This window comes from Amblyomma maculatum, chromosome 11 (genome assembly GCF_055883805.1).
Source record: "Amblyomma maculatum isolate TAMU_Amacu chromosome 11, ASM5588380v1, whole genome shotgun sequence".
Taxonomy (NCBI): Eukaryota; Metazoa; Arthropoda; class Arachnida; order Ixodida; family Ixodidae; genus Amblyomma; species Amblyomma maculatum.
Window position 1 is genome coordinate 19,710,547 of NC_139354.1, and position 12,061 is coordinate 19,722,607.

The window sequence follows — 12,061 nt, forward strand, 5'->3', positions numbered from 1 at the left end:
TCCATTTCCGGTTCTTCAGTTTGCTGAAGAAGGTATTCATGATTCTTGAGTTATTGTGCTCTGCAAACTCAACTAGTAACTCCCCCTTGATATTCCTAGAACCAATGCCATAGTCACCTACTACCTGGTCTCCTGCCTTTTTCCCTACCTTGGCATTTAAGTCGCCCACTAGTGCCGTATACTGAGTCTTTACTTTTCGCATTGCCGATTCTACATCTTCGTAGAAGCTTTCAACTGCCTGGTCATCATAACTACATGTAGGTGCATAGGCTTGTACAACCTTCAGTTCAAACCGCTTATTAAGCCTAACTACGATGCCTGCCATCCTCTCATTAATACTATAGAATTCATCGATATTACCCGCTTTGCACTTATTGACAAGGGAACCTACTCCTAGTTCTTGCCTCTCCGGTAAACCTCGATAACACAGAACATGCCCATCCTTCAGTACAGTATATGCCTCATTCGGCCTCCTAACCTCACTAAGCCCTATGACATCCCCTTTCGTAGCCTCTAATTCCTCTAACAGCACTGCTAAACTAGCTTCACTAGCTAGGGTTCTAGCGCTAAACGTTGCCAGGGTCAGTTTCCAATGGTGGCCTGTCCAGCGGAGCCAGAAATCCTTAGCACCCCCTGCTGCGTCACAGGTCTGACCGCCGCCGTGGTCAGTTGTTCCGCAGCCGCTGGTGACTGAGGGCCGGGGTTTGATAGGACTAATCATGGGAGGTTGCGGTCAATTACTGCACCAGGGTGGCCAACTCCTGTTCTGGTTAGAGAGTGCGTTGCCGGAGGTGTTCACCATTATCAGGTTGCATCCCAAACCTGTTTATGCAATTCCACTGACACGCAGATTTTTTTTTTCTTTTCTGGTGGAGAACTGCGCAGCACCGGGATTCGAGCTCCGGTGCTCTTGCATGCGAGGTGGATGCTCTACCGCTACGCCACCGCTGCTTCATTATTATGTTTGATCTAAGACCAGTTCATGAATTAAACTGTGAAAGTATGTATAAACTTTCTAGCGGCGCGAATGACGTTCGGGCATGCCGTTGCTCACTGACGCCGCGAGATGGCGCCACTGCAACATCTTCTAGTCAACTTTTTAATGCTTTTCATGAATAGCACGACATCGTCCGATGCTCTTGCGCGTTTATTTAGTAAAAGTGGTGATTTTTCCTCCTCCACCATATGTGTGCACTTCCGCCTATGATAGAAGGCGTTTCCTTCGAAATTATTCGCATTTTCAGAGTTGTACAAGGGGGAATGCGCTCTTATTCGCTGGCGTCTGCTACAGCTCATGCGGGACTAGTTCTGGCGCACTGTAAATCCTTACGGTACATTAATTTGTATGGGATAGGTATTTTCCTGAGCCCTGCAGAGCCCGCTTTATTAAAGAGCAAACTCAACTGTTAGCAACAGACTGGTAGCAGAGTGCGCACGCACGGGTTCTCACGTCTGTTCAGCCTTGTACGTCTCGGTAACTTTCCTTAAAAAGGATTATTACAGTATACTGCGCAATTCGGTATCTACTGGTAACCAGGAATACCCATTTTAGCGTAATATCTGCGTAGCGTTAGGAAATTTAACGACTGAAAAACTGAGGAGCAGCTTCAAGCTGTTACATTTTTTCTTTGTTTTTGACAAAGTGGTCACTAAAAGAAGAACCTACGCTTTGAAACGGACCATCCGGCGATATTCTGTGGTGCCATCATCATTCTCTGTTCACAGCAGCAATATCTGCTATAAACCATCGCCGTAAGCCAGGTGCTAAAATCCTTTCATCCCTCATGGTGTCATATATATATGCATAACATGCAAAATATACATGCATGGGGAGACCAGCGCAGTTTTGTTTAGGTACATGACAAGGCTTCTCCACTGCTGTTTTATTTTATTCAATTTCATGGGACAAAAGTCATTAATAATGTTGTTTTGTGAAATTATTGTCCACACAAACCGTCCTAAGAGCATCTGTTTAACTTCAAGCGCTTTGAAGCTTGACGTGCATGCAGGTAGTCAGGTAGGAAGTAGTCATTTCAGTTGCAACACTTTGACAGTGGTCAGAGCAGGTTTGTAAAGTTGGCAGGTTTGCTCTGGAGCATACTGAGTACATCCAAAATACTGTTTGCAGGAATTTAGGCTGAAGCAGGTTGTAAACGCATTCTCAAAGTCAGCCACAAACTGGTATCACTCGAAGGGTACAAAAGGCCTCCGTTGTCTTTCAAATGAGTAAAATTAGCCAAGTTTAATACCTGTGACTTATCTTTGCTGTTCAAAAGAAGATTAAAGCATTTCTCACAGGAATGCATTTCCTATACAAGGTGTCCAAGCTAACTTTAGCTAAGCGTTAAAAAATAAAACATTTCGGGTAGGCCAGAGAAACCACTTGTATACAGCCGCCAGCCATCTGGTGCCCCACAGGCAATATTTTATATTGAAATTAAGAAATTAGTAATTAAAATATTTTTATAATTTATTAACTATTGCTTTTAGACAATAAATGGATTTGCAAAGTTGGAGAGCGCCTTCTAAAACCTCCATTACATTTATTTTTGATAAAGAAAGCCTTACCGTTTTTCCAAGCTCTTAAGAAAGCCCATGAAATACAAAAATTATCAACCTACCGCTAGGACTGGGCTGTTGAGTCACGGCCACAGCTAATTTCGGTCACTCAAACCACGTACGGTTGAGAGTACCACAATCGTGGCGCATGAATGTGTTAGTCACATATTTTTTTTTTATTTCGCGGGCTTTCTTTATTGAAAATAAATGGAATGGGGGTTTCAGAAGGTGCTATCTAACTTTGCAGTTCACATTTATTCCCTAAAAGCAATACTTATATGAGGGAAGCCCTGAGGCCATAGTTAGGGGATAATGTATTACTCTTTAAGTTTCTTTTTACTGCTGCAACTACAATGATTTTGCTAATTTATATCAAAATCCCAACAACAAATTGCAGTCAAAAATAGCATAGCTGTATCTTGAAAATACTAAAGGATGACCATACAAAATTTCACAGCAATACAACATAGACAGGTGAAGTAACGTCCTGCACAAGCAGCAAGGTTGCTTGAAAATAACAAATAAAGAAAAGAGGATTTTAAAATTTCAACAAAACATTTAATGAGTGATTATGATGACTTTTTCAAAAAAACTAGGGAAATTGCAGCTTAATGAGCTGTTTCCTTAGAATTCTCCTGCGCCGTACATTGCCCCGGAAAAGTGTCCCGTGTGCAAGCTTTTTTCACCACGGTGCGGGAATGGGACTTGGCCTCAGCAGTTTCCTTTCTTGAGACCCGGCAGATTGTCGCGCACATAACTCAATAACATAAAGAAAGGAAGGATGCCTAAATTTTCTAAAACTAAATAATCAGTAAAGTCTAATTCTGAATACCCTGTGTATATATATATATATATATATATATATATATATATATATATATATATATTGTCGCGTCTCGATAGAACGCCAAGGAGGACCCAAAGATAGGACGGGTTTAATAATCAACCTGGACGAGTCTTGCGCTCCAACTTCCTTCTCTTCCAGGCTCGCGCTTGTGGGGCCAGCCATCATCTTTGGCGTCGTCTTCTATGCGGCATTTACCCCCCTCCTCAAGAAGCATCGTCCCGATGAGCATAAAAGGGAGTAGGAGGTCAAGGTCAGTCAGAGTTGTACGGCTTCATGCGTACAACGTGGACGACGTCGGCTTGTTGCTGACGTCGCTTTGAGGTCGACACCCCGTCTGGCACCACCTCATAAGTGACGTCGGTTAAACGTCGCTTAACAACATATGGCCCGAAATATCGCCGCAATAGTTTTTCGGAGAGTCCACGGCGGCGAATAGGCGTCCAGACCCACACTTTGTCGCCAGGTTCGTACATGACATGTCGGCGTCTATGATTGTAGCGTCGTGCATCATGCTCTTGCTGATTCTTAATCCGCACACGCGCTAGTTGGCGGGCTTCCTCTGCACGCTGAGCGATTTCCTCGGCGTCCTGATCGAGATCGTCGGTGTCGGCATTCGGGAGCAACATTGCATCCAGCATAGTTGTTACTGGTCGCCCGTGAAGGAGGCTGAATGGTGTCATACGAGTGGTGTCCTGGCGTGCCGTATTGTAGGCGAACGTGACGTAGGGAAGAATTTCATCCCAATTCTTGTGGTTCACGTCAACGTACATGCAAAGCATGTCTGCGATGGTTTTATTTAGGCGTTCCGTCAACCCATTGGTTTGGGGGTGATAGGCTGTAGTCTTACGGTGACTGGTACCACTGAGGCGGAGAACGGTCTCCAAAAGTTCGGCCGTAAATACAGTACCTCGGTCAGTTATAATGAGCGCTGGAGCGCCATGCCTCAGGACAATGTTCTCCACGAAGAACCGAGCTGCTTCGGCTGCGGTACCCCTTGGCAGAGCCTTGGTCTCCGCGTAGCGGGTTAGATAATCGGTGGCGACAATTATCCATTTATTTCCGGCTGTCGACGTCGGAAATGGTCCCAGGAGGTCCATGCCGATTTGCTTAAAAGGTGTTGTTGGCACTTGAAGAGGATGGAGTAGGCCAGCTGGTTTTACAGGGGGTGACTTACGGCGCTGGCAGTCTATGCACGTACGTACATAGTGTTTCACTGTCGCAGGCAGTTTTGGCCAGTAGTATCCGTGCTGGACTCTAGCCAACGTGCGGGTATAGCCTAGGTGACCGGCGGTTGGCTCGTCGTGACACGCTTGCAAAACTTCACTGCGGAGAGCAGATGGGACGACGAGTAGATGACTGTTTCCCCCAGGGCGGAAGTTCTTCTTGTAAAGTACGTTGTTGCGAATAAAGAATGAAGAGATTACTCGGGTGAAAATCTTAGGCACAACGGTAGTTCGTTTTTCCAAGAAATCAATAAGAGGGAGCAATTCCTGGTCTTCTCGCTGGTGTTGGGAAAGCGTTGCGTCATCTATGACACCTAAAAACGCAGTGTCTTCATCGGTCATAGTGGAAGGTTCGACCGGCGCTCGCGAAAGGCAGTCAGCATCCGTGTGCTTTTTTCCAGATTTGTAAATAACTGCCATGTCGAATTCTTGTAATCGAAGGCTCCAACGCGCGAGTCTCCCTGAAGGGTCCTTTAAATTCGTCAGCCAACAGAGCGAGTGATGGTCGCTAACGACTTGAAAGGGGCGAGCGTACAAATAAGGGCGGAACTTCATAACCGCCCATACCACTGCAAGGCATTCTTTTTCGGTTGCCGAGTAGTTCGCTTCTGCTTTAGATAGGGTCCTGCTGGCGTAAGCAATTACTTTTTCCACACCATCCTGGCGCTGCACCAGCACAGCACCTAACCCCACGTTGCTGGCATCCGTATGAAGTAGTGTAGGGGCGTCGTCATCAAAGTGCGCCAGGACAGGTGGTGTCTGTAAACGTCTCCGTAGCTCATTAAACGCTTGTTCCTGTTCTTCACCCCAGTGAAAGACAGCGTTGTCACGCATCAGCGAAGTTAATGGCCAGGCAATTCGTGAGAAACCAGCAATAAACCGGCGGTAGTAGGCGCAAAGACCCAGGAAACGCCGCAATGTCTTTTTGTCCGTAGGTGTCGGGAACTTGGCGACTGCGGAGAGCTTTTCAGGATCAGGCCGGACACCTTCTTGGCTAACGACGTGACCTAAGAATTGCAGCTCCTCGTACCCGAAGTGGCACTTCTCGGGTTTTAGTGTGAGGCCCGCAGATCGTATGGCCTGAAATACAGCTAGCAGACGGCGTAAATGCTCTTCAAATGTGGCCGAAAACACAATCACGTCGTCAAGATACACCAGGCATGTTTGCCACTTAAGTCCCGAGAGCACAGTATCCATCAACCTCTGAAATGTTGCTGGTGCTGAGCATAAACCGAACGGAAGGACCTTAAACTCGTACAATCCGTCGGGAGTGACGAATGCTGTCTTCTCCCGATCCCTCTCGTCTACTTCTATCTGCCAATATCCACTTTTCAAGTCCATTGATGAGAAGTAACGTGCGTTTCGTAGGCGATCAAGGGAATCGTCAATGCGAGGAAGCGGGTACACGTCTTTTTTAGTTACTTGGTTGAGCTTGCGGTAATCTATGCAAAATCGTAAGCTGCCGTCCTTCTTTTTAACAAGTACCACGGGGGAAGCCCAGGGGCTCTGCGACGGCTGTATAACGTCGTCTCTAAGCATTTCGGCCACCTGGCGCTGAATGGCTGCACGTTCTTTTGGAGCTACACGGTAAGGATTTTGTCGAATCGGGCGAATCGAGTCATCCGTGATGATTCGATGTTTTGTCAAAGGCGTTTGGCCGATCCGCGATTCGGAAGCAAAGCAGTCCCGAAATTGATCTATGAGATCCAAAAGACGGTCCCGTTCTGAAGAAGACAAATTTGGACTCACATCGACGATGGTTACGGGCGTCTTGCACATTGATCCTTCCTGTTGCAGTGAGAAGCAGTGCTGCGCATTTGGGAGGCTGTCGAAAAACGCCACAGTTGTGCCTTTCGGAATTTGCTGACGCTCGTCGCTGAAGTTTGTCAGCAGCACTTCGGTCTGTCCATTGGTCAAGTTGACTAGCCCTCGAGCTATAGAAACACCTCGGCTTAGTACCAGGGCGACTGCTCTTTCGGCGATACCATCGCCGGTATGCGCCATGTCGCACTTCACTTCAACAAGAGAGCATGATCGCGGAGGTAATGTTACTGTCTCATTGGCGACGCGTAAGGGCATTAGTGGTACTTCCGCATAACCGAGGTCTTCATGATTGTTGGTGAAGGCAACGACGCTGTCACGAATGCTGATTACAGCCCCATGAAGACGCAGAAAGTCCATGCCCAAGATGAGATCTTTGCAACAGTCAGGGAGAATAACGAAGCTGCCAACAAACACCGCGTTTCCTATTCCTATCCGGGCAGTGCACTTCCCTGTCGGAGCCAGTAGCTGGCCCCCAGCACTTCTTATTACTGGCCCAGTCCATTCCGTTTTTACTTTGCGCAGCGTGTCAGCCAGTTTCTGACTAATAATTGAAAAATCCGCCCCGGTATCCACCAGAGCATGTACCTCAAGCCCATCAATGGAAACGGCGAGGTCAGCGCTAACAACGTTATCTGTGTGGCTCGTCTCTTTCGGCATTTTCGGCGGAAGTGCGGCAAGGTCAGCGGTGTCAGCTTCGTCGTCGGGGCTGCTCATCTGGTGCGGCATTTTCGGTGGTAATGTAGGCGGCATTTTCGGCGGTAGTGCGGCAATGTCAATACTAACGGCAGTGTCAGAAGCACGGGCTGTCGGCAGTTGCGGCGGTGGTGAGGGTTTTGACACTTTTAGACTGTGTGCAACCTCCCCTCGCGAGGTTGCGGCTGTTAGTTTCCCCGATGAGGGCTAGGGGACCGCCGTCCGCCAACGTCAGCATTGCCACGACGCATCGGCGGAGAATAACGCTGTGGCGATGGGGAGGAGCGGCGGCGGAAGCCCGGGGATTCGGTTTCCCTGCTGACCGGAAGGCCGTCCTCGGTTTGGGCAGTGTCAGCGTCGAAGCGGCGGCGAGCAGAAGCAGACGGAAAGGCCTGCCCCTCTTCGCGATAGCGGCAGTACCGATATACGTGGCCAGGTTGTCCGCAGTAGAAACAGAGTGGCCGGCTGTCATAACTGCGCCACCTGTCCGTTCGGCGTAGTTGAGAGCGCCTGGAAGGCGCCCACTGAGGTCCCTGGAAGAATCGTGTCTCCTGACGGCTTGGTGAGCTCGGTGAGGCGTGGTCTGGAGGCGGGCGACGTAGGATCGCGGCGTAGCTCTCAGATTGCGGCTCGTGATATGGTGCAGGAATGTTGACCGTGTAGTTGACCGGTTGTGGAACACGGTATGGTGGTTCGGAAATGGCTGCCGCGTTGTCGACTGGATGAAACTCGTTGCACTGGGCAGACGGTGATAGGGAGCACCGAATTTCATTCCTTACAGCCTGCACGAGGGCCTCTGACGACTGAGCTTTCGCAACCGTAATTCGCTGCAACTCCTCAAGGACAATTTCTCTAATCATGTCTCGAAGCGTGGTCTGATCTGTTGAAGTCAGCGCCGCCGCAGTCGTCGGGGCACAGCTGGCTGGTCGGTTGTACTGGCGGCACCGATCTTGGAGGGCTCGCTCTATAGCCGTAGCGTCCTTAATGAACTCACTCACGGTTTTAGGTGGGTTGCGTACTAAGCCGGCAAACACCTGTTCTTTGACACCGTGCATGAGATGCCGTAACTTCTTCGGCTCACTCATATCAGGGTCGGCACGGCGAAAAAGGCGAGCCATGTCTTCCGCAAACATGGCCACGCTCTCATTCGGCTTCTGGACACGCACTTCAAGCAGGCGCAGCGCATTGTCGCGTCGATCAGTTCTCGCAAAGGTGTCTACGAGCTGGCGGCGGAAGTCATTCCATGTGGATAAGCTGGCCTCGTGGTTTTCAAACCACGTTCTAGCATTATCCTGGAGGGCAAAATAAACATTACAAAGTTTGTGATCTGCGCTCCACTGATTAATCTTGGCCACTCGCTCAAACTGGTCAAGCCAGTCCTCGACATCTTCAAATGCTTCCCCGCGAAAGCACTCTGGCACCTTGGTGTTCTGAAGAGTCACCGGCGTAGGGTTGGGATGTGCCATGGCTTGGGAGACTTGATGGACTTGGTCTTTTGAAGAGTCGCTTGGAAGATAGTTGTACTCCGGGGCTAGGCCTAGAAGGCGGCGGCTAGCGCGATGTACAGGCGTGTCGATGTCTGGGATTCGCTGTGGACTGCCGGAAGGAGTCTTATGCATACCCCAGCGCGCTCCACCAGTGTCGCGTCTCGATAGAACGCCAAGGAGGACCCAAAGATAGGACGGGTTTAATAATCAACCTGGACGAGTCTTGCGCTCCAACTTCCTTCTCTTCCAGGCTCGCGCTTGTGGGGCCAGCCATCATCTTTGGCGTCGTCTTCTATGCGGCAATATATATATATATATAAAGAAAGAAAAGAAAAAGTGCCTGATTTTCTTATGCTGCCAGGCTTAAGAAAATGCTTTTTTTTTTTCCTTCCTAAAACTGATACTGCACAGTCTTATCATAATAATCATATTCATTACCATACCAGCAATTCCATTTCCTTTCCTCCACTCCATGACAATGGGGTGGCAATTACACAACGCTACCAGTGTGAAGCACTTACTCACTGGCAGGAGTGATACTGTTACCAGTGTGAAGCACCTAATCACAAGCAGGTGTGACATTGTTACCATGTAACGGAGGCCCTCCTCGACGCTGTGGTCTCGCGAGTAGACGAGGTGCACCTTACTGCCCTGGATGGCCACTGGACTCTTGGAGGCGATTTGCCTGGCTACATCCAGGGCGGCAGCCATCATCTGGTCTTTGTCAGGAAACACACGACTCACCAGGCCAGCCTGGCATAAATTACACCACACAACCAAGAACACTCAGAAAAATCAGAAAATAGTAATTCATACATAACTGAAAATTTGGACAATGATCACCAAGAGAAAAAAAAAAAAGACAGGTGGCACAAAGCACTGGCCCATTATTGGCAATATGTTGGCAAAGCACTGATCCTATGTTGGACCAGACATTGTCAACACAGTATCAATACTGGGCCAATGAGTTGTGCTGCTTGGGAGGTTATTTAACAAGAAATTCAGACAAAAAAAAAAAAAAAAAAAAAAGTCTGATGCAGAATTCAGACATGGATTACTCAGGCTAGGCTAGTTTGTTTCACATTATTAGGGTTACTGCAGAGCATTACGACATGGACAGACATGGAAGGAAACGTGATGTGATGTTGCGAAGGAAGTGCTGCGTTCATCTTGCTTCTCTGTTTGCACCTTGACGTGCTGCAAGAAGCAATCAGACGAGCACTTTCATAAGTGCTGTCTCCCTCCACAAAATCCACAATGTGCTTGAAAAACTCTGCCTTACAAAATGGGTTAGTACAGGCACCTATTTGCTGTTCCTGAAATACGCAGAAAATTTCAGTTGCGAGTTTCTTTACTTGTTATGATGCGCGACACATTGCTGTACATTGACCACCCCGTGGCAATCACTGCCAAATAATTTGTAGTTTTTCTCCTCTCATTTCCCCTGGCCCCCACTTCAATAGCCAAGCGATAGAGTGATGTGAAAGGTCAGAATAAGGCATGTCAGGCACGAAGAAAACTGGACTATAATCCCTGCTTCTTCCCTTGTTGCGATTTCGGCATTTGAGACAGGTCGACTTAAACGCTGTAGTGAATCGAAATGACAAAGCAGGGATTATATCGCAGTCCTTTTCCATACCTCATACGACCCATACTGACCTTTGACACCAAAGCCATCACTGAGCTGTTGAAACTGAAATAGAAACAGGTGAGAGAAGTTCAATTAGAAATATTTTAGCAGTCATAGGTGTATAACACATGATGGTCCATGTATATACTAATGTCTAATGCATTACTGCAAAGAAAACAGCGCATAAGTTAAAATTTGCTGGCTATATTCCTTTAAGGCATCAAACATGAAGTGGATTTAGATGAACAGAACAACCTTTCCCCCTCACTGGTTTTCACAATAGTGACTGTTACATCATTCAGAGCTCATGTTAACCAACTATCCCACTTTTTTTTTGCTTAATTCTAGCAAACATAAAGCAAGCCACGGCCTTTGAACAAAGCCAGAATTTAAGGTCGTCTATATAAGAAGACTGCATTTTTATAAAAATCCATAATAATTCATCTTCATACAGTTATGTGGTATGATATAGACTACTTGTGCTGAACCATGTGTTAAGTTACACACTAAGGCCACAAAATCGCAACTACTAATTGGCGGCCCACATGTGCCATCCCATTTAAAAAATACAATGCTTGCGCTCTGCATCATGGTGCAGGAAGGCTGTGAGCTTGGCTTCATGAAGTAGGCCAATTTTACCAGATTCGGTGTCACAGAGTTTCATTGCAGCAAACGAAAAACTAAATTCGTGGTTAGCTTAGCGAGCGATGGAAAGAAACAATAGGTGCAGCTTTAAGAGAAAGGAAGCGAGAAGAGTGGGTCAAGGAACAAGCAGGGGTTAATAATGACATTTTAGTCAAAATCAGGGAGAAGAAATGGGCATTGGCAGGACATGTAATACGAAGGGAGGATAAGCGGGGGTCACCGACAAGGGTGACAGGGTGGATTCCGAGGAAAGGAAAGCGTAGGTTAAGTGGGTGGATGAGATTAAGAATGACTTCAATAACAGCGCAGGCAGAAAGAAGGGACGAGAAGGCACAAGAGAATAGAGCGCTGACTTCCAACTGTTTATTTCACCAAGCATGCCATGTATATGTATATAGACCAGCAAGTGTGAAATTATAGAAAGGGAAAGGGAACGACACTCGCCATGATGCCACAGCATAGCACCAGGAGCCCAATCTTATCCATCTAAAAATCTGAGTTCCTTCTGGCTCAAAAAGACAGATGGCACGCTCACACACTTAACCCTCGCACACGCACAATAACAACGTAAAAGAAGGGAAGCAGGGTCAGCTCAGCCTGCACTGCCGTAATTGCGACAATAAATGTGAGCATGAGCATCGCAAAAAGCAATGCGTACCAGCTTTTAATCAATGCACAATTGAAAGTAAACATCAGGATCGGGGAGTTAGAGAAATTATCGAGACGGTGAAGATTGCGCGTGCGGGAAATAATTGTGAGCATGCCATCGGTCTTTTTGAGCCAGAAGGAACTCAGATATTTAGATGGATGAGATTGGGCTCCTGGTGCTATGCTGTGGCATCATGACGAGTGTCGTTTTCCTTTCCCTTTCCATCATTTCACACTTGCTGGTGTATATAACAGTTGGAAGTCAGCACTCTATTCTCTTGTGCCTTCCCATCCCTTCTTTCTACCTGCGCTGTTATTGAAGTCATGATTAACCAACTTCCGAACGAGCATCAATCTTGAGATAAAGAAGTTTTGAGGTGATAAAGCACCTGCAGCTGATACAGGACAAGGTTAATTAGGGGGATACTGGAGAGGCCTTTGCCCTGCAATGGATGCACAGATGCACGTAGGCCAATGATGATGATGATGATGATGAAAAAGAATA

General features: G+C 47.4%; 1 protein-coding gene across 2 annotated transcripts in view; it reads right to left on the minus strand.

Annotated features, from left to right (window-relative positions):
* LOC146173014 (delta(3,5)-Delta(2,4)-dienoyl-CoA isomerase, mitochondrial) overlaps nt 1-12,061 on the minus strand; it is a 31,777-nt gene that overhangs the window by 2,853 nt on the left and 16,863 nt on the right. For both annotated transcript variants that reach the window (XM_084584092.1, XM_084584090.1), the window contains exon 7: nt 9,222-9,386. In XM_084584092.1, the coding sequence (XP_084440218.1) occupies nt 9,222-9,386 (165 nt within the window). The remainder of the gene's footprint in view (nt 1-9,221; nt 9,387-12,061) is intronic.